The sequence below is a fragment of the Festucalex cinctus genome, chromosome 3, assembly GCF_051991245.1.
Source record: "Festucalex cinctus isolate MCC-2025b chromosome 3, RoL_Fcin_1.0, whole genome shotgun sequence".
In the NCBI taxonomy this organism is placed as follows: domain Eukaryota; kingdom Metazoa; phylum Chordata; class Actinopteri; order Syngnathiformes; family Syngnathidae; genus Festucalex; species Festucalex cinctus.
Window position 1 is genome coordinate 3932030 of NC_135413.1, and position 21813 is coordinate 3953842.

The following is a 21813-nucleotide window of genomic DNA, read 5'->3' on the forward strand; positions in this document are numbered from 1 at the left end:
CATGATTACAAAATCAAAGTCTTACGCCAACCCCGGAAGCCTCTCAATTCCAGCAAATTTAGCGAGATCTCAAGAGACCAGAGGAAAAACTAAAGAGAGGAAGGAGGGAAGGATCGATAAGGCAGAGTGAGATCCATAGAAGCCAGTACATCCAATCCATCAAAGTGAAATCCAGCACCAACAAAACCCCTCCTGCGTGGTTACAAAACCAGAGTCTTATGCCAACCCCAGAAACCTCAAACTTCCAATAAATTGAGATCTCAAGTGACCAGAGGAAAAACTAAAGAGAGGAAGGAGGGAAGGACAGATAAAGCAAAGTGAGATCCACAGACACCAGCACCCACTGATTCAAGGGGCTGTGGGAGGGAGAGGCTACTTCTGTTGAGTTTCAGTAGATGCTGGTGCGACGGATCTGGCATGCATAAGGACCACCACCAAAGAAAGAAGCCGTCAACCGCGGTCCAGCAAAGCGAGCACCGCCCCCCCCCCCCCCCCGCCCCCCACCCGTAATCCCCAGGCCGCGGCAGCACCAAGGCCACCACCAAGCCACCCGAGCGGACACCGGCGAGCCGACCCAGACGCCCGGAACACCCCCGCCCCAGCCCCGCCCCACACCCCCGAGCCCAAGGCCGCAGAACGAGGCCCAGCGGGCCCCCACAGCGCCCCACCGGTCCCCAGCCCCCATCCCCCCACGACACCCCCGCACCCCACCCAAACCCGCCACCCACCACGACCCAGGCCCCACCACCCCACCCCACAAACCCCCGAACACACCCCGACCCCCAACACCCAACCCCCCACCCACCCATACCTCCACCCCCCCCAAACAAGCCGCCCCCCCCCCCCCCCCCCCGATGACCGCCAACCCCCCCGCGAACCCGGCCCCCCGCGAGCCCCCCCCGCCCCCGGAAACCGGCACCGGGCAGCAGCGCAGAGAGGGAAAACGTGCCCACCCCACCTCCAGCCGTGCGAGAGTAGCACAGCGGCGGGAGGGGGGAAGCAGAGGAGGAAGCACCAGGGGAAAAGGCGGAGCACCAGAACACCGAGCCCGGTGGGGAGAGGCCCCGGTCGTCACGCCAGCGTACTAGTGACACCTAACCCTGTTACTGAGTCCGCCAGCTCGCCGACTGGCGAGCTCTACCCTTACACCGTGAATGTGGCCCCACCCAGTGTATATACAAGTGTGTGCGTGTGGTGCATTAAAATTGGGAGCAGGTGAGTCGGAGCAGAGGGAAAAAATTTCCCCTACTCCGACACACCCGCATCCCCCCCCCAAAAAAAAGGAGGGACAAAGTGGTGGGGCAGGGACACAGATAGGGGGGACCACAGCGCTGCCAGGCACTGCAGTCCATCCCCTCTGATGGCTCCCCGCCCCAACTCACCCCTCCCCTTGGACATGAAGTGCATTAAAATTGGAGGGGAGTTGAAGGGTGAAGACGGTGTTTCCACCCTTCCCCACCCCACCAAGAAATGTGTTGTGTGCCCTATGTGTATATTTACAAAGTGTATAGTGCAAAACTAGTGAAGTGAGTAAGAGGAGCGACCAGCGGGGCCTCACCCAACCCGGCGGGTGTAGGTGGCACGCCCGTCCCCCAGCACCCCCCACCCCCACCCGCCCCCACCCCACCCATCTGGCACCACAATAGGACCGGCCACCGGAGCCCGCCCGGGGCGCCAGGAGTTCTACCGGAGTGGGGCAGGCCTCAAACCCCCGCCCGGCCCCCGGAGCCCGACGCCCGGGCCGGGGAGGGAGCCCCAGGCCCAGGGAGAGGGAGGGGGAGGGGGCGGGGGGCAGACAGGGAAGGGGGGAGGGGGAAGCGGGGGGAAGACGACAAGAAGGCGAAAGGGCGGCTGCAGGGCAGGAGGGGGGGGGGGGGGGGGGGGGAGGAGGGAGGGCGACAAGGGAAAAGGGACCGGGAGGCAGAGGAGGATGGGCGGGAGGAGGCGAGGTGGGAGAGGCGACGGGGGGGAGGAAGGGGGAGGGGAGAGGGAGCCACGGGGCACACCAGAGGCCCACCCGCCCCGAACCGCGCCGCCGGGCACGGAGCAGCGGACCGCGCCGGGACGGCGCCGCCCCGGGCACCAGGGAAAGCACCCCAACACCGCACCCCACAGGGGGCCCAGGGAGCGGCCAAGACAACAACCGCTACCGAGCAGACAACGGGGGGGGGCAGAACCACCCCCGCCCGACCACGGGGGACGGCGTCGAGAAAATTGACTAATTAGCATGCAGTAACACCAAGTGTTGATGCTTAGTGCCCACTAGAAATAACTCTTAAGGAGTTAGTGACTCTAGTGTCGTATAGTGTGGTGTGCTCGAGCCCACTAGCAGCAACTAGGTTCCTGACTATATAAAAATAAAAACAATCAGATACAAAATACCAAATACAGAAGCAGCGAAAACAGAAGTTGTAACGATGTGGTGGCTCTCGTTAACAGGCAGAATCTTGGCAGGATTAAGTTGCCAAATTAAGATTAAAATATTCTATGTACATAGACCATATTTGTTTAAATCTTGATACTTGATTTTTATTTAAGGCAGAGATTTTTTCCATTGAGATATAATTTATTAGTAAGTTTAACCAGTGGTCGATATTTAGAGATTGTTTATTTTTCCAATTGACAAGGATTATTTTTTTAGCAATAGTAAGGGCTATAAATATAGATTGGGATTGTTTACATGGTAGCTCAGTTATTGTTAAGTCACCTAGTAAACACAATCTTGGAGATAAAGGAAGCCTACAGTTTAATATATCAGCGAGCTTTTCCAAGATTTTAGTCCAGAAATGCAGCACTGGAGTACATGACCATAAAGCATGAAGATAAGTATCGGCAGTGTTTTGTGAGTACTGGAGACAAATGTCGGAGTCAGAGAGTCCCATTTTTTTCATCATATATTGTGTAATATATGTTCTAGGAAGTATCTTATATTGGATAAGTTGCAAATTTTTCTGTTTGGTCATTTTAAATACATTTTCACAGATTTGGGTCCAAAAGTCTGGTTCCGGAACTATAGACAAGTCTTTTTCCCATTTTAAAGTCGGTAAATACGTTTTATTTGTGTATAAAAATAACTTATATATTTTTGATATTTTCTTTATTGTTGTTGGAGAAAGCTTTATAATATCTTTAGCTAAGACAGGCAGTTGGAGCGTATCCTGAAGTGTTGGGATTTGTTTCTTAACCATATTTTTAACTTGCAGATAATGTAAGAAATTTCCATTTTTTATTTCATATTTCTGGACCAAGTTTGTATACGATATAAACTTATTATCTGAGAAAAGATGATGAAGGTGTGTAATTCCTTTCTGCTCCCATAAGCTTAAATGGAACGACTGATTATTAAGTTGAAAGTCGGGGTTATGCCAAATGGGAGAGAGCCCACAGGGCGCCAATTGGGAGTTTGTAATTTCTAATGCCTTCCACCAGGCAGTCAGGGTGGCGGCTTTCATTGGGTTTTTAAAACAATTATGTCGTTTTATTGATTTTGTAATAAAGAGTAAATCTAACAGTCTAAGATTATTACAATCCTTCTGCTCCAATTCCAACCAACAGTTAGTATCTCTGTTGGGTTGTGTCCATAGCACAAGATATTGTAGTTGATTAGCTATATAATAGTACATAAAGTTTGGTGCCTCTAAACCTCCTTTAGATTTACTTTCCTGAAGAGTAGATAGACTAATTTTAGCTTTTTTTTTATTCCAATAGGATTTTATGATAGCAGAGTCCAGCGATTGGAACCAGTTAGACGTAGGTTTAAATGGAATCATTGAAAATAAATAATTAATCTTTGGTAAAACTTTCATTTTTATAGTAGCTATCCGTCCTATTAACTCATTCACTGCCTTTGACAAGTATACTTGTCAATTGTATTTTTTAGAGCGGTGCTAAATGGGGGCGAATCTGAGCATGCTCCACTGTAAATATCAAACTTGGAAACAACTTTACTGATGCCCAACCACCGGTAGATGACATCATTGCCCCATTTTATAGGAAATAAACACAGTTTCAGAGTCCATGGGAGAAATGGCTGTATTTTGGCAAACCTACATTTTTCTGCTGTCAATTATAAAAGAACGGGACGGGACAAAAAGTAGGGAGTCTATTCTGTTATTTGGTAGATTCGGTTTATATATAATTATTGAATGTAATATCACGTGAGTATTGGAAATGTAAAAATTTTCTATAATGACTGGCAGTGAATGATCGGAAGATTATTCCAGCGCTCCAGATCACTACGGATACTATCCAATAATGGTAAAAAAAATTAAAGAAGTTAATTCAGTTAACTTTGGTGAAATTTTAACACCTAAGTATTTTAAATTACCTGTAGGAAAGGAGTAGTGTGGATCCTGACTTGTAGGATTCCATGAATTTTCTGTGATAGGTAATAATGTTGATTTTGTCCAGTTAATAGAGTAATCTGATAAGTGAGAGAATTTAGTTATTAAGTTAAATGCTTCCCCTAGCGAGATAGCAGGTTCTTCTAAATAGAGTAGTATATCATCGGCATATAGATTAATTTTATGTTCTATTGTCCCGGAGTGGATTCCTTGGATCCGTCTATCCTGACGTATAGCTAATGCAAGCGGCTCAATAAATATAGCAAATAATAAAGGAGACATTGGGCACCCTTGTCTTGTTCCCCTTTGTAGAGTAAAACTCTGTGATGTAATCCCATTAGTAGTAACTGTAGCTTTAGGAGAATCATATAATATTGAGACCCATTGAATGAATGACTCCCCGAAGCCGAATTTATTTAAGACAGCAAAGAGGAAGGACCAGTTAACTTTATCGAAGGCTTTTTCTGCATCCAGCGAAATAACAACTGCCTTTTTATCATGCCGCTGTGACATACTAATCAAGTTAAAGAGCTTCCTAATATTATTAGTAGAATGACGACCTTTAATAAAACCTGTTTGATCGCTATGAATAATTGTCGAGATTACTGTCTCTAGTCGAGATGCCAAGGCCTTAGCGATAATTTTAATATCGGTATTAATTAGTGATATCGGTCGGTAACTTGACGGGAGGGTGGGGTCTTTTTCTGGCTTTAATAAAAGTTTAATTGCTGCTATATTCATATCTTGACGTATATCACCCTTACTTTTAATTTCAGTTACTACTCTTAGAAATAATGGAGCAAACATTAACCAGAAATGTTTAAAAAATATAGCCGGATAGCCGTCTGGACCAGGTGCTCTGCCATTAGGCATACTGTCTAAAGCACGATACAACTCATCTATAGTAAGCGGGGCATCTAGAATATCTTTATGTTCAATAGATAACTGAGGTATATTTAAGCTATTTAGGAATACCTCAATATGTTCAGGGTTAGGTCTATTAATTTCTGAGTATAGATTTCGATAATAGTTATAAAAAATATGGTTAATTTCTTTTGGTGATTGTGTGCATTCACCATTTATATCTTTAATAGCCGTTATAAGAGATTTTTCCCGATTCCGTTGAAGTTGATTTGCCAGGAATTTACCTGATTTATTATTATGTTCAAAATTATTATATCTCAACTGTTGTATTATAAACTCTGTCTTTTTAGATAACATGTTATCTAACTGTATTTTATATTCTGTAGTTCTATCCATATTTGATTATTTTGGTTTAATGCATATTCATCCGTTAGTTGTTTAATTTTATCTTCCAGGTATTTTTCTAATTTTTGATCCTGTTTCTTTTTATAAGTTAAATATGATATAATTTTCCCTCTAATTACCGCTTTTCCTGCTTCCCAGAGAAGAGATGGAGATATATTTGGAGAGTCATTTATTTCCAAAAAATCTGCCCACTCCCTTCTAATAATTTTATCAAACTCTACGTCTTTCAGTAATGAGATGTTAAAACGCCATATCGGGGGAAGTTTAAAGGTAGAGTCAATTTGTAGAGTGAGAGAGACTGGTGCATGATCACTTATAATTATAGAATGTATTTTTATAGCAGTTTTATCAACAATAGAATTATTTGTAAGGAAAAAATGAGAATGATCGGTGCACCGCAGAGAAGAAAGTAAATTCCTTCTTAGTTGGGTTTTGAAGTCTCCAGCCATCGCTGAGGCCAAAATCCTCCATATATTCATCTATTACTTTAGCGGATCGTAATCGCCTTGTATATATCGTATTATTAGAACGATCTATTAACGGGTTTAAGACCGTGTTAAAATCACCTCCAATAATAATAGTAGAATTTGTTGCTAAATCGAGTAACCGAGAGAAAAATTCATGGAAAAAATCCGGGTCATCATTATTTGGGGCATATAAATTACCAATTATATATACTTTATTAAATATAGTTACCTGGATAATAATATATCGGCCCTCTAAATCTGTTACTATATTATTTAGAGTAAAGAATAAATTCTTATGTATAAGTATAGAGACACCTCTTTGTCTACTATTATAGGAGGCAGAGTAAACTTGACTAAAATTTTTATCTATAAATAATTTTTCTTCTGATTTTTGTAAGTGGGTTTTTTGTAGGAGACAAATATCTGCCTTAAATTTTGAGAGATGGTCTAAAATTTTTATTCTTTTTGCCTGGGAGCGAGCGCCACACACATTCCAGGAGACCAGAACTAATTTCTGCATACGAGCAATATAGACTCAGTCTTATGTATACATCTATATAAGCTGCTTATTAATATTAACATATTGTAGGATAGCAAAAGAGTAATTAGGCAATTTATATAATTTATATAAAGAGAGAGATAGCAAGTAGATAAGTATAATAGTGAAGAAACGAGGGGGGAAGTGAGTGTGAAGGAAATCTGTGGGGGATTCAACATAACAATACACCAGTAAATAGTGACCTAAGCGAGATTATTATTTTTATTATTATTATTATTTTTATTTTTTTAAGAATATATTTGTATATTATTATTATTATTATCATTATTATTATTATTATAGCCTATACATGATATAAATTCACATTCTCAGTTTCGTAACTCATTATCCATACATATACATACATATACATACACATATACATGCATATACATATATATACATATATACACATATACATACACATACATATACATACGTCAAATAATCACACAATACTCGGCTCTACCAATTATCAGTTAGAACAGCCAAGGGGTCGAGGTTGGGTTTCGGAATAGCTGGCCGTCGATATATAATTTATCAACGACCATCGAAGTCCGTTTACCCTCCTGTCTATTTTGTTTCATTATAGGAAACAGTACTTTTCGCCGCTCGTTTATCTCTCTTGGGAATTGATCATTCATCCCGAAAGATGTCCCTTTGAGCTCCCGTCCTTTACTTTTTACCAATTCTTTATGTTTAAAATGTTCGAACTTAGCAATAATAGGACGGGGCTTATTGCCCTTACGAGCTCCGAGCCGGTGTACACGGTGAAAAGAGATATTATTTACCGTCTCCTGAGGGATCTTTAGCGATAATGTCTTAAAAAATTTTTATCTCGCCCTCTGAATTATCTGGGGTATTTTCGGATATACCTGAAAATATTAGATTTTCCCGCATACTACGGGATTGAACATCTAAGACCGTTTCCTTTAGCATTTTATTTTCCTTTTTAATCGTCTCAAACTCGGCTGTGACAGCGACGAGAGAGGAGCGTAGCTCGGAATTATCTCGTTGGAGATCGCTTACCTGTTGGCTAACGAATTCCAAACTTGCCTTTAATTCTTTGACGTCCTCGCGGATAAGACAGAGGACGTCAAGTTTTTTATTTATGGAATCCAGCATACTCACCGATACGTCGGCGGTTACTAAATCGTCCGTGTCTGTTGACGAGTCATTTTTCCTTTTTTTCGAAGGATTATCACGACTGGCCGCCAGATCATCCATCGCGCAGCTATAAAAATAATCGTCAATAAAGTGTTCGAGGTCGTCCACACTGGATAATATTTCCGATCTTTCTTAGAAAAGAAAAAAATCAAATTTATCTAATCGTTAAATTCGGGTTTAATTAGAAATATAAAGCTAATTCTATTTTAGCAGCAGGACGCCGCCATGTTAGATTTTCCCAGTCTCGCTACCGGTCTCGCGATAGTCACAGCATCTCGCGATAGTCTAGCTCTCGCCTGAAGGTATCTCTATGACAACATTCAGTTATATATGCAGCGCCACCTTGCCCTTGAGGCATGAAAAAAAAATACCCCACTTACGGTATTTTTACAAAAATTGTAAACACGTTTCGCAATGAAAAAGGATATGCTTAATAACTCCCCGGTGCATGCTCCAAAAAATCCCAAACTTGACAGGTATGTTTATAGTCAAGGCCTGAAAGTATCTCTATGACAACATTCAGTTATATATGCAGCACCACCTCGCCCTTGAGGCAAAACAAAAAAATACCCCACATACGGTATTTTGTACAAAAAATGTAAACTCATTCTAAGTGTGATAACTAAGTCATTCATGAATATTCTTTTACTTTCCACCACTCAAAATGTTCACTGGCATCAGACTTATCCAAACATGTACTTTTTTATTTATTTTTGATCGCCTCTATGGACATTAAAAGCAATATCGTGAATGAAGGATATGCTTAATAACTCCACGGTACATGCTCCAAAAAAATCCCACACTTGACTTGACATGTATGTTTAGAGTCAAGGCTTGAAGGTATCCCTATGACAACATTCCATTATATATACAGCGCCACCTAGCCCTTGAGGCATAAAAAAAAAATACACCAACTTAACGGTATTTTTACAAAAAAAAAAAAAAATCCACGTCAAGGTTTATCATGCCATTTTCAAAGAAATTCTGCTTCCAATGTGCCGTACCTAAACTTGCCAGTACCCCAACGTGCCAGTACCCCAACGTGCAAGTACCCCAACGTGACCCGGGCTGCCAGGGCCCTTTATAGCTGCTCGCAGCTCTAGTTATTATTATACTTGTGTTAAAAGACCATTAAAAGACCTGTGGTTACCATTTGTGGAATTTTGGCTGGAGATGGTCATGCAGATGTCGTTTTTTTTAGACGCCAGTGTCGCCATCTCCTGGCCAGTATGAGAAATGCTCGCAGTGACAACTTCCGGCTTTCCAAAACCAAACTATGTACTGTTTTTCCATTTGTGTCTCCTGTCATATCCGGTTTTTGTTTCTGAAATACAAATTTAAAATCAAATTGTTCTGGGAATTTCCCTTACCCGTGTTAGACATCCAAACAAGAAAATCAATGTTGGTGTTTCTATTTTTAAAACAAAAATAAAATACTGAGTTGTTTTTCTATTTTGAATATCTGTTTCCAAATGTAATAGCCAATGTCCAAAAGAGACACGGCTCCAAATCGCCTGTTGTCCGTGTTTCCCATCTTCCATTTGTCGTTCTCAGTTTTTTTTCATTTTGGTTTTTGGAACGACTACTTTTTTTTTTTTTTTTTTTGTACTTCCTGTTTTGTAGGGAAAATTACTGAACGAATGATACACAGATTGGGGTTGGAGGGGAAGGGAGCTTCAACAGACTATGTTACATGAAAAAAAGATCTTCCCTGTATCCTCAAAGTTTAAGAAGCTCTGGTGTATAACGCTTCACTCATTGCTTCTTTAATGTATTACCTCCAGGTGAAGGGTGCCCCGTAAACGGCCGCAGCCCCAGCCTAGTGTCCACTCAGCACAGCTCGCCCCGCAATGACACCGTTCATCCAGGCCCCGCCGCGGTGGCCGTGGCCACGGAGGGCTCGGCCCTACACACCAGCGACGTGCTCATTAACCGCAAGGAGAACGAAGGCTTCGGTTTTGTCATCATCAGCTCCCTCAACAGGCCGGAGAATGCCGCCGTCATCAGTAGGTTGATCTACTTATCCACCTTCCAATCCAACCACTACACTACCTACCTAACTTCTGATGCAAGCAATCCAAATTATTTAACTACCTACATACTTACATATCCAAACTAGCTACACCACCTACCTGCCTATCCAACTAGCCTATCCACCTACTGATCCAACCTATCTATATACGATATTGTGATATACTCTCTGTGAATATGTTTACTACACTAGCAAACATTGGGCATTGTTGTACAGTATTTCTAATGGTGCTTGCTTCATGTTTGTCCAGCTGTGCCTCATAAAATTGGACGTATCATTGAGGGGAGCCCTGCAGACCGATGCGGCAAACTAAAAGTGGGCGACCGGATCTTGGCGGTCAACGGCCAGTCCATCATCAGTATGCCGCATGCGGACATCGTCAAGCTCATCAAAGACGCCGGCCTGACGGTTACGCTGCACATCATACCAGAGGAAGGCAAGTACACGGCTTGTGTGTAGTGTACCAAAACTATTTTTCATTTGATGCATAAGTGAACTACGTAGTCCACTATATGATAGGGATGTTACGATAAGGGCAATATCGTGATATTGTGATATTAAAACTTCCACAATATCGTTGTCGTCATGTTCACAATATTTAAAAGGAATACATCTGTGAAAAAAAGTCAGGTTGATTTCCATTTGTGCTGTTCTAGCACCCTCTAGTGGCTAGTTTATTAGTGCAATTTAATTTTCATTAGGGATGTTTTGGCCTTCTATGTTTAAAATCTATGCTAATTGTCAGATGAAGGGGAACCTAATTTGCTTGTGAGGCGATCAATGTGTGCTTGCATTAGCAAGTAAGTGCCTCAATATTGTTATTAGAGATTGTAGGTGGTTTATATGCATTGCTGTTTTGTTCAAAAGCACAATATTGTGCTTTTTTTAGAATGAGCTTTTTTTTTTTTTTTTTCAATATTGTGATCTTATTTAAATATCGCCAACACCCACACCACCCCACCACCCCACACCCACCCACACACACACACACACACGCACACACACACACAATATCATATCGTGATAATATCGTATCGTGATGTTTGGATATCGTTACATTCGTACTATATGAAATTAGTGAATTGAGTAAATGATTCGCAGCAAAGCACTTCACCTCACATGATTTGACGCCTCCCCTCACAGGCTCCCAGTCTGGGCCCAGCTCAGAGAAGCAGAGCCCCATGACCCAGAAACATGGCCCTCAGCCCAACCCCGCGGCCCTGACGAGTCAAGGCGGCGCCCAGCTGTCCGCTCAGTCGGCTCCTCAGCCGGGTCAAATCGCCCTTCAGGCAGGCCAAGCATCCATCCAGCCTGCTCAGACACCCGCCCAGACCAGCCAAATCCTCATTTGTCCACCGGCCACAGCAGCATCGCACCCGGCACCGGCCGGAACGCAGCAGAGCCATGTCAGCCATCCGTCTGGACCCCCGCCGCAGCTCTACCTACACGACGGAAGGTATGACATCAGAGAAGATGGATGGATGGATGGATGGATGGATGGATGGATGGATGGATGGATGGATGGATGGATGGATTGATTGATTGATTGATTGGTGTTAGGGTCCCAAAGTAAAATAAATCAATACATTCAATATAAATTAAGTAGAGTTGAGTAGGATGGATGGATGCCTGAATGAATAGGAGGATGGATGGATGGATGGATGGATGGATGGATGGATGGATGGATGGATGGATGGATGGGTGGGAGGATTGGGTGGCTGGATCGATGGATGGGTGGGTGGGTGGTTGGTTGGCGGATGGATGGATGGATGGATGGATGGGTGGATGGGTGGATGAGTGGGTGGGAGGATTGGGAGGAGGGTTGGAGGGTTGGATGGATGGATGGATGGATGGATGGATGGATGGATGGATGGATGGATGGATGGATGGATGGATGGATGGATGGGTGGGTGGATGGATGGGTGGTTGGGTGGATGGATGGATGGATGGATGGATGGGTGGTTGGATGGATGGATGGATGGATGGATGGATGGATGGATGGATGGGAGGATTGGGTGGAGGGTTGGATGGATGGATGGATGGATGGATGATTGACAGGTAGATGGTATGATGGATGGACAGTCTCCCGAGAGAGGACAAATTCCATAGCAGTACATACTTCAGTTTTATATTGAGTAACTGCTCAAAGAGGCTTCTATACTGGGGGTCGGGGACTTTTTAAATGTGGCTAATAAAATCTTGAAAGCTTAAACAGAGGTCTTGTCTGGAGTGTGCCAATATGATCTTGCTACTGCTACTCTCTCTTTCAACTTTGCCGATTTCCACCACTCAACTCGTGACACTGAATAATTCACCTCGAGGTATCGTTTATATAATGCACGAAGCCAAGCAGTCAGGGACTGTTGTGTGAGTGTGCGTGCATGCGTGCGTGTACACACTCTAGAGTAGCACTCCGACCCAGCTGTGGCTTTCTACCTATTTTACAAGTGAGAGCTTAATGAAAGTTTCAAAAGCTTTTTTTTTTTTTTTTTTTTTAGTGACCCGTGTTGTACACACATGCATGCACACACAAATGCAAGCCACAATGAGGACAGAACCTTCATTTCTGTGAGGAGCACCAAATGCGCTGTGCCTCCTCCTTTTTATGTAAAAAAAAACTTGTCAACCATATACCGATATAGGGGTGTGAATTGCCTAGTACCTGACGATATCGATTCCTATCACTATTCATAGGTCCTGATTCGATTAGATACCGATTAATCCCGATACGAATTTATAAGTCCATTGTTGTGATTTTTTTTTTAATTTAAATTTAGAAAATACTAATCAGTAAACTTGTACAGTGTAAGATTTGTATGAAAATGTATTTATTTATCTGAAACTTCAGTCTTATACAGGGTGTAATCTGTTTCATGTTTGAACAGCATTAAAATAAAATATTAAGGCTTAATGTTCCATTAACGTTTTTCCATGCTTAAAGTGTGAACCCTAAGACGTTTTGGTAAATATTTTTCCATCAAAAATGGATATTTAAAAATCGATTCGAGAATTGTGCGATGTAATATCGCGATATATTGCCGAATCTATTTTTTTAAACACCCCTACACCGATATATATATATTTTTTAAAATTATGTGTATATATGTATATATATATATATATATATATATATATATATATATATATATATATATATATATATATATATAAACAGAGGTCTTGTCTGGAGTGTGCCAATATGATCTTGCTACTGCTACTCTCTCTTTCAACTTTGCCGATTTCCACCACTCAACTCGTGACACTGAATAATTCACCTCGAGGTATCGTTATATATATATATATATATATATACATACATACATGAGACCCGCTCTGGCAACTTAATCAAGTAGGGCTGGGTATTGCTGCCAAACTCACGATACGATACGTATCACGACACAGGGGTCACGATACGATACGTATCGCAATACATATGTATCCCAATACTTGATCTTCAAGGCGATACATATCCCGATATATTACATTAATTTACTTGCATTTTATAATAACAGCCATATGTATACCTTAAGGATATGTTTGTTATGCTGACTGACAAAAATATTTTGTTAGCAGCTCTTCTGGTTTACCACCAAGCGGCACGCCTGGTCTAAATGTGTACGCACTGCAGAGTAAGGAGCAGTTTTCGCAGACACACCGGCAAAATTTATTAATAGGCATGAGCCGATATGAGCAAAAATATCAAAGTATTAAAATTACAGCTCTAAAATGTGCTTATTTGAAATATTTAGGGAGATAAAAACAGCATTTTTTTCATGTAACACATTCTATTTCGTTTTTAAACAAAATATAGGAAAATTGGTACATTAAGACACGTGCAATGTTAAGTTTATAAGTAAATACATGTAGATATTCTTCCTCTGCTCTCATTTTTCTTAGCAAGACACAGTGTCCAATCACTGGTGAGTTATTTTTGCACTAATTGAAGGCAATTAACTTCAAAGATGCTGCTGGTTTTTATTTTTTAGGCAAATGTTAACTGCCTATTTAAAGTTAACGAGCAATATAGATTCTGACACCTGCGTATCAATATGTGGATTGTAATGAGGCCCGCAACGATATTTTGCCGCATCGATTTTTTGAGCACACCCCTATCATCAAGAGATATGTGCGATTTTGGACAGTTGGACATTTTTTGTCCATTTTGAGATTTCTCCACAAATAGCTTCCTTGAGGTCTCTAGTTTCATTTCCAAGCAGCACAAAAGTCAAAATTGTAAAAGAAGTGTATGAAAATAAGCAATTATTAGACAGTATGCCTTGTAACTAGGGGGCGTGTTTTTAGCCTGCTAGCTAGCTAGCATTGCTAAAAAACATTGTTAAAAACGACCCGACTTTCCTAGCCTCAGACGTAATTCGTTACTGATTTATATAAATATTGTGAGTATAAGTGAATCTGCTGATGGATGAATGGACATAGCAATAAAAAAAAGTCGAAACACAATTCAGCACGAATGTGAACAGAAGTCATCCTCCCTAATGGAGCAGAAGCTATGTTGTCATCAGTCCGGTTACCGGCGAATTGCCATCCAAACAGATATTCTCCAGGATCGTTTTCTTAGTGAATCGTTGTCTACTTTTAATTCAAATTGCTAAATTCACACACTTGACTAAACCATGTCGAGCTCGAGCAAGGGATGCAGCCGCGAGCCGCAGAGCAAGCTTGCGGAAGCCCTGCTCCTTCACTCAGACCGAGTCGGGAATTAAAAGTGGTGACATGCATCAGAGCCTTGTATGCAATGTAGACTAATGTAATAATGTATCGTAAATAGTAATGTAATGGTTTGATCGCTTGTCGATGTTGTCTATTTCATACGACGCCGGACATTTCATACGACGCTGCTTTTCGATGCGTCAAAAAAAAAAAAAAAAGTCTTCCTGCATACGTCGCAAATATTGCCACACATTTTCACTTTATGCTCTTTTAAATGGGATGACATGAATATAAAAATGAGCTATGAAATATTTAACGTGAAGATGAAAAATGGTCCTCTCAAAAGAGTCACAATGACACCCCGCCCCAAAATGCACACAAGCTATATTGACTTGTAAATACAATAGTTTAGTGTCACTCTATTACTTGCGGTGGGGTGGTGGGACAAAACAAACAAACAAACAAAAAAAAACAAACAAAAACAGTTTCATTTTATTCATTTTCAAAAGCATTTGAGACATCACATCCATGATAAGTTATCAATAAAGCACTTTTCACAGGCCACATCAAATGACAAATAATCTTTTAATTGACACAAAATTATGAAATCAAATTTCTCACTGTGGTAATATGACCTCATTTAAGTAATAAAATGCCACAAGGAGCAACAATAAAATAAGCAAACTGTGGCTGATGCCTCAGAAGATAAGCCAAATGTGATCTTCAAAGTTGAGGCTGATATCATCTGTTGAGAGGTCAAACTTCCAAAACGTTTAAAGGGTTCAAATCTGGGACGGTGACCTTGCCTGCTATTGGAATTAACTTTCCACTGATATTTGAACAGTTCCTGAAAATTTCAGGTTTATATATTTTTCCTAAGGTACTGGTTGCTATGGACATTTGAAAGATGCAAGTACCAAAACTTTAAAGCCCTTTTTTCTCAAAACTAGGGATTTCAACCTTCCAACATTAAAACTGCTGTAACTTTGTCCATTTTTGCGCTACATCCATGTATTATATATCATTTTAAAGGGAATTAAGTGCATAAAATGATTTATTTTTTAAATAGGGTCAAACTTCAAGCTCTTTCATCAATTAAAAGTTATATTTTCATGAAATAACCATATTGAAGTGTTCAAAATGTGCATAATGTAGAAAGTATTCAACAAAGAAGTCATTAATCATCTCACAGTAGAGCAAAACAATCACTCATTACTTTGGCATTGTCTAATCTACGGGTATCTCAACTTTATTTATAAAGCGCGTTAAGAGCAGGCATTGCTGTATACAAAGTGCTGTACATAAACATAAATATTGGTTGTATCACATAAAAATTGGTCTCATATATTTAAAAATAAGGTAACAAAACAAGAACAAAGCAAACATTTTGAAGTGCGTCTACGGTTTGTTTTGTTTTTTTAACAAATACATTTTGTATTAGTAAATTAATAAGAAGTAGGCGAGTGAATAAAGAAATAATTGAATTCATAAATAAGTAGACTATAAACATCAGTAGAAAGCTGACATTTCCCTTTTGCTAGTTTTGTACTCAACCTAATAATTGTTCATTATGTAATCATTATGAGCAAAAATTGGCCATAAGCAATCATCATGAACTAGCAACACTTGCTATATTAGAGTTCATGACTTTTCATGTAGTATCATGTGGAATAATCACAGATGTGCGCCAACCTGCTGTAGTAGCCACCGTGCCTACAAGACGGCCATGTTGGCAGGGGCAACTTTCCCAATGGCAATGCATGCTTAATATATTGTAATTTGCTCAATTACCAACCACTTTTCATGGTTTACTATTTCCTCAACACCAAAGTGTATGATTTTAGCACCCCCCCCCCCCAAAAAAAAAAATGTTTACCCATGAAAGGTTACTTACTCTCTTATATATTTCAATTATAATGAAAGAACAGTTTTCAATCATTCCATCAAGTGTCACTGAGGAGCACTGTACATACTACGTAAACACTTTGCCCAAACAAAACTCTCTCAGATTGTGTTGCTTTTTCCCTCCTCACAGGTCTGAGGTTAAAGCCAGACAGGATGTCAAACCTGACTTCCGCCATCCTCCATTCACTGATTACAGGCAACCACCCGTAGACTACCGCCACCCGCCGGTGACTGATTACCGGCAGCCCCCGACGCTGGACTATCGGCACCCGCCCGGCCTGTTGGACTTCAGACAGCACACGGCAGCTGCTCAGTTCCCGCTGGGGATCGCTGCAGATTTTCGACCACAGGTATCATCATCACTATCGGGGATATGAAAAGTCGACTCACCCATGGCGGTATAAAAAAAAAATGAGGCCAAGATAACCAAAAACCTATCCAACTCGATAACTCGATAAAAATCTTTTAGAGAAAGAGGTGAAATAATGTGGTTCCACGTGTGTACATTAGGGATGTAATGATATCCAAACATCATGATACAATATTATCACGATACGAAGGTCACAATACAATAATTATCACGATATTGTGAGGGGTTTGGCTATATTTAAAAAAGGTCACAATATTGTAAAAAAAACAAAAAAGATCTCATACCAAAAAAAGCACCATATTGTGCTTTTGTACATAATAGCAATGCATATAAACCACCTACAATTTCTAATAACAATATTGAGGCACTTACTTGTTAATGCACGCACACATTGAGTTCCTCCACATATTGACTCGCTTCACAAGCATATTACATTCCCCTTCATCTGACAATTAACATAGATTTTAAACATAGGAGGCCAAAATATCCCTCATGAAAATCAAATTGCACAAATAAACTAGCCACCACAGGGTGCGAGAAGTGCACAAATGGAAATCAACCTGACTTTTTCAACAGATGTGTTCCTTTTAAATATTGTGAACATGATGACGACGATATAGTGGCAGTATATATATTAGAGCTGGGAATCTTTGACTGTCTCACGATTCGATTCGATTACGATTTTTGGGTCTAGGATTCGATTGAGAATCGATTCTCGATTCCAACGATTTTTGATTCAAAATGATTAGATTGACAAATGATTTCTGCTTCAATTTACAGATATGCACAACATTGTCATGATCTACTCCAGTCTGCTTTGCAAGACAAAATGACAAATAGAGACATTAAAGTGTCTTTTTCTTTTTTTTATTTAAACATTTATAAATTTTGTATTGTAAGTGCATTTTTCCACAAAAACAGCATGTGGGCTACAACTGCCTTTTCGCCTTCTTCTTCATTTCTAATTTAAATAAAATAAATTTTTGGATATTAATATCGATTTTTGATTCGATTCATAAATGAGAATCTCGATTCTTTTATAAATTGATTTTTTGGCACACCCCTAATATATATCACGATATCACGATATTGCCTTTATCGATACATCCCTAGTGTACACCCTCTTGTAACTGGGGGAGTGGCTGGGTTCAGAATAAGCCAATCCCGTTCAAACGGAATAGGAGTCAACACACACCTGCCACAATTTGCCTCTGATGAATTCCAAATAAACTTCAGATGTTCTAATAGGCTTTTTTTTATGACATATTTGCTGTTTAGGATAAACCTGAAGGATTTGAACAGGGGTGTGTCGACTTTTCATATCCACTACACTTGTGCGCTGATTCCACCTGTTCCACCTGCTGCGCTTTTATGATTACGTTTTCTTTTATTTTTTTTTAAGATTCCCCCCCTGCAGGACTTTGATTACTTCACAGTGGAGCTGGAAAAAAGCTCGAAAGGTTTTGGTTTCAGTATCCGGGGAGGCAGAGAGTACAAGATGGACCTGTTTGTGTTGCGCCTCGCAGAAGACGGTCCCGCCATACGGAACGGGAGGATGAGGGTGAGCATGCAAATGCAAAGAGGTTGACCAAAAATATATCAGATGTAGTACTGAATCTCAATTATTACGACAAGACAAATTACACATGTATATTACAGATATCTTAAATTGTGGACCCCTGCTTATTTGCAGTTTGGTGTTTACAAATTTACCTATTCGCTGATTGTTGTTTGTTTGTTTGTTTGTTTGTTTGCTTGTTTTGGGGGGTGGGGCACTTATTCCTCCGTCACTGGCATTAACCCCTGCTTAGTCTTGTGTAGGGATGTAACGATACCGGCAATATTGTGATTTTGTGATATTAAAACTGCCACAATATCGTCGTCGTCATGTTCACGATATTTAAATGCCACACATCTGTTAAAAAAGTCAGGTTGATTTCCATTTGTGCAGTTGTAGCACCCTCTGTTGCCTAGTTTTTTAGTGTAGTTTAGTTTTCATTAGGGATTTTTTGGCCCTTCTATGTTTAAATTACACTAATTTTCAGATGAAGGGGATTGTAAAATGCTTGTGAAGCGAGTCAATATGTGGAGGAACTCAATGTGGGCTTGCATCAGCGATTAAGTGCCTCAATATTAAGTGTTATTAGAGATTGGAGGTAGTTTATATGTATTGCTGTTATGTACAAAAGCACAATATTGTGCTTTTTTTTAGTATGAGCTCATTTCTTTTAGCTCATTTCCCCACAATATCCTGATAATTATCGTATCGTGAGCTTCATATCGTTATAATATCGTATAGTGATATTTGGATATCGTTACATCCCTAGTCTTATGTTGTGCTTTTTTTTTTCTTGTCTTTTGTTTTTTACCCAATCATCTGCTTAATCGTATTTTTTTCCTATTTTTTTTTCCATAAGGTTTTAAAGTAGTTTTAAAGGGTGTGTTAATTCTTTGCAGATTTTCACTATTCAAATTCACATTCACAAATACAGAAAAAAAATCCTCATATAATTGACATATATTGAAAACTAATGAAATTAAACCGTAAAAACTCAATTGCAAAGAGCTCCAGATGCAAACGTTAAACAAGGAATTGGTTCCCGGTGTGGGTACTAGATGTGATCGGGCTGGCAGATTGTATCGGGGTAACCTAATCACACACGTCCCACTACAGGATTGGCTGAAAATTATCCAGTTGACGTCAAACATTGGAAGGAAAATATTAAAGATGTAATTTAAATAACAAAATGTATGGACTGAAATTGTAAAAACAAAAATAAACCTTAGAATATAAATGCAAAATATATTGAATAAATAATAAAATAAGATTGACTAAATGATAAATACAAAAAAAAATTGTCTCAGATGTGACAAATATCGTCAGTTTAGATTGTTACTGTGTACTGTGAGTATAAGTGGTTGTTTTACGCATATGCTTATATATATATTCACTGTTTTCATTTTTACCTTTTTTTTTCTCTGATTGACTTTTTCCACCGGAAGTCCATTGGCATATACCCCATTGCGCGTTCAGGTGTCTAAGGTTGTGTCGTTAGTTTTGGGACACGGCCAGTTACGTCACAAAAGGAACCGGAAACAAACTCTTGTGCAAAATCAGTCCTGCCTCTTCCATGACATATACCCCATAAATTATCCAAACAGATGTGATGCTCCTAGAGGCGACAGAGAGCACTGCAGGCAGTCTCTTGAGTCGTATACAGTACATCACTCCTTGAGTGACCTTAATTTACGCTATAATCTTCACTAATCTTTATATTCTCATGTTGGCAAAATAAATTCAAAAATAAAAAAATGTTACGATGGATTCAAATTGGAGCTCTAATACACAATCTCAACCCTGACCTCAAATCCTACTGTAGTTTCAAATGCAATTTCTAATCCAAAACCCTAATTAACATAGATCTAAAGGACAATTATACAAATAACACATTGAGAACAGCTATAGAATATATTTTTTGTGATACACTATTGGATTAGTTATTAAGAGTATGCAGGTGTTCCTAATTAATTATCTGGATTGTGTGCCTGTTGGATATTGCAGTTCTCTATTTTAATTGATCTTTATTCTTTATGGCAGTATTATTAATAATAATAATAATAATAATAATTATTATTATTATTATTATTATTATTATTATTATTATTTTTATTATTATTATAAAGTATTGAATATGTATATCAACAGTTGGGATGTAACGATATCCAAACATCTCGATACGATATTATCATGATATAGAGGTCGCGATACGATAATTATCACGATATTGTGGGGAGGTTGGTGATACTAATGAAGGTAATATTGTAAAAAAAAAATAAAAAAAATGAGCTCATACTAAAAAAAAAAAGCCCACAACATTGTCCATCCATCCATCCATTTTCTTGACCGTTATTCCTCACAAGGGTCGCGGGAGGTGCTGGCGCCCATCTCAGCCCGCTCTGGGCAGTAGGCGGGGGACACCCTGCACTGGTGCCAGCCAATTGTGCTTTTGTAAATTACAGCGATGCATATAAAGAACCTAAAATCTCTAATAAGACTTAATATTGAGGCACTTACTTGCTAATGCACGAACATATTCAGTTCCTCCACATAATGACTCAGTTCACAAGCTTATTACGTTCCCTTCACCAGACCACTGGCATAGATGTTAAACATAGGAGGCTAAAATATCCCTAATGAAAATTAAATTGCATTAATAAACTATCCACCAGAGGGTGCTAGAACTGCACAAATGGAAGTCAACCTGACTTTTTAAACTGATGTGTTCCTTTTAAATATTGTGAACATGACGACGACGATATTGTGGCTGTTTTAATATCACGATATCACCCTTATCGTTACATCCCTAGCCAGCAGTGGCCAATGTTTGTACTGTATAGCGTTGAACGTTTAAATAAAGTTGCTGTGAATAAAGTGACAATGTTCCACACACGTATCGAATCTGACCAATGTTATCTGTGTGTGTGCAGGTGGGGGATCAAATCATCGAGATCAATGGGGACAGCACTCGGGACATGACTCATGCCCGGGCCATCGAACTCATCAAGGCAGGGGGCCGCAGGGTCCGACTGCTGCTAAAGAGGGGAACGGGGCAGGTGCCCGAATACGGTGGGTCATGTTTCACATCTTCCGTTTCTGTCTTTCTTACTCATCACACATCCTACGGATTCAATTTCAGCAGCAACCTAAAATGCACTCATGACCTCTATAGGTGAACTGAATTTGACCTTTTCAAAACTTTTGACAAGTTTCAATGTTTCAACTTGCTTGCTTGGTCTCTAACTAGGAACAAAACGGCAACGTTCACAGCAGATGAAGTGACGCTACTTCTATGACGCTGTGACTCTTCCAGTGGCAATTCGGCACATTTCCCTCTGAAAAAAATCCTTTTTGAAGCTGGAAACTTTTCATATTTATTTCATCACTAAATTGTTCATCCAAACCATAGATGCCAACAAAATGCTAACATACACTGTGATGTGGAAAGAATCTAAATGCCAGCTAATGATAATTAGGTTTGATGTTACAGTTA

At 40.1% G+C, this 21813-nt stretch overlaps 1 protein-coding gene across 12 annotated transcripts in view; it reads left to right on the forward strand.

Annotated features, from left to right (window-relative positions):
- The window catches only part of magi2b (membrane associated guanylate kinase, WW and PDZ domain containing 2b), a 738212-nt gene that overhangs the window by 700711 nt on the left and 15688 nt on the right, over positions 1-21813 (forward strand). For 11 of the 12 annotated variants that reach the window (XM_077515476.1, XM_077515478.1, XM_077515481.1 and 8 more), the window contains 6 exons: positions 9569-9790; positions 10067-10252; positions 10960-11272; positions 16523-16742; positions 18165-18323; positions 21251-21389. In XM_077515476.1, the coding sequence (XP_077371602.1) occupies positions 9569-9790; positions 10067-10252; positions 10960-11272; positions 16523-16742; positions 18165-18323; positions 21251-21389 (1239 nt within the window). The remainder of the gene's footprint in view (positions 1-9568; positions 9791-10066; positions 10253-10959; positions 11273-16522; positions 16743-18164; positions 18324-21250; positions 21390-21813) is intronic. The other variant, XM_077515479.1, reaches the window with a different exon arrangement.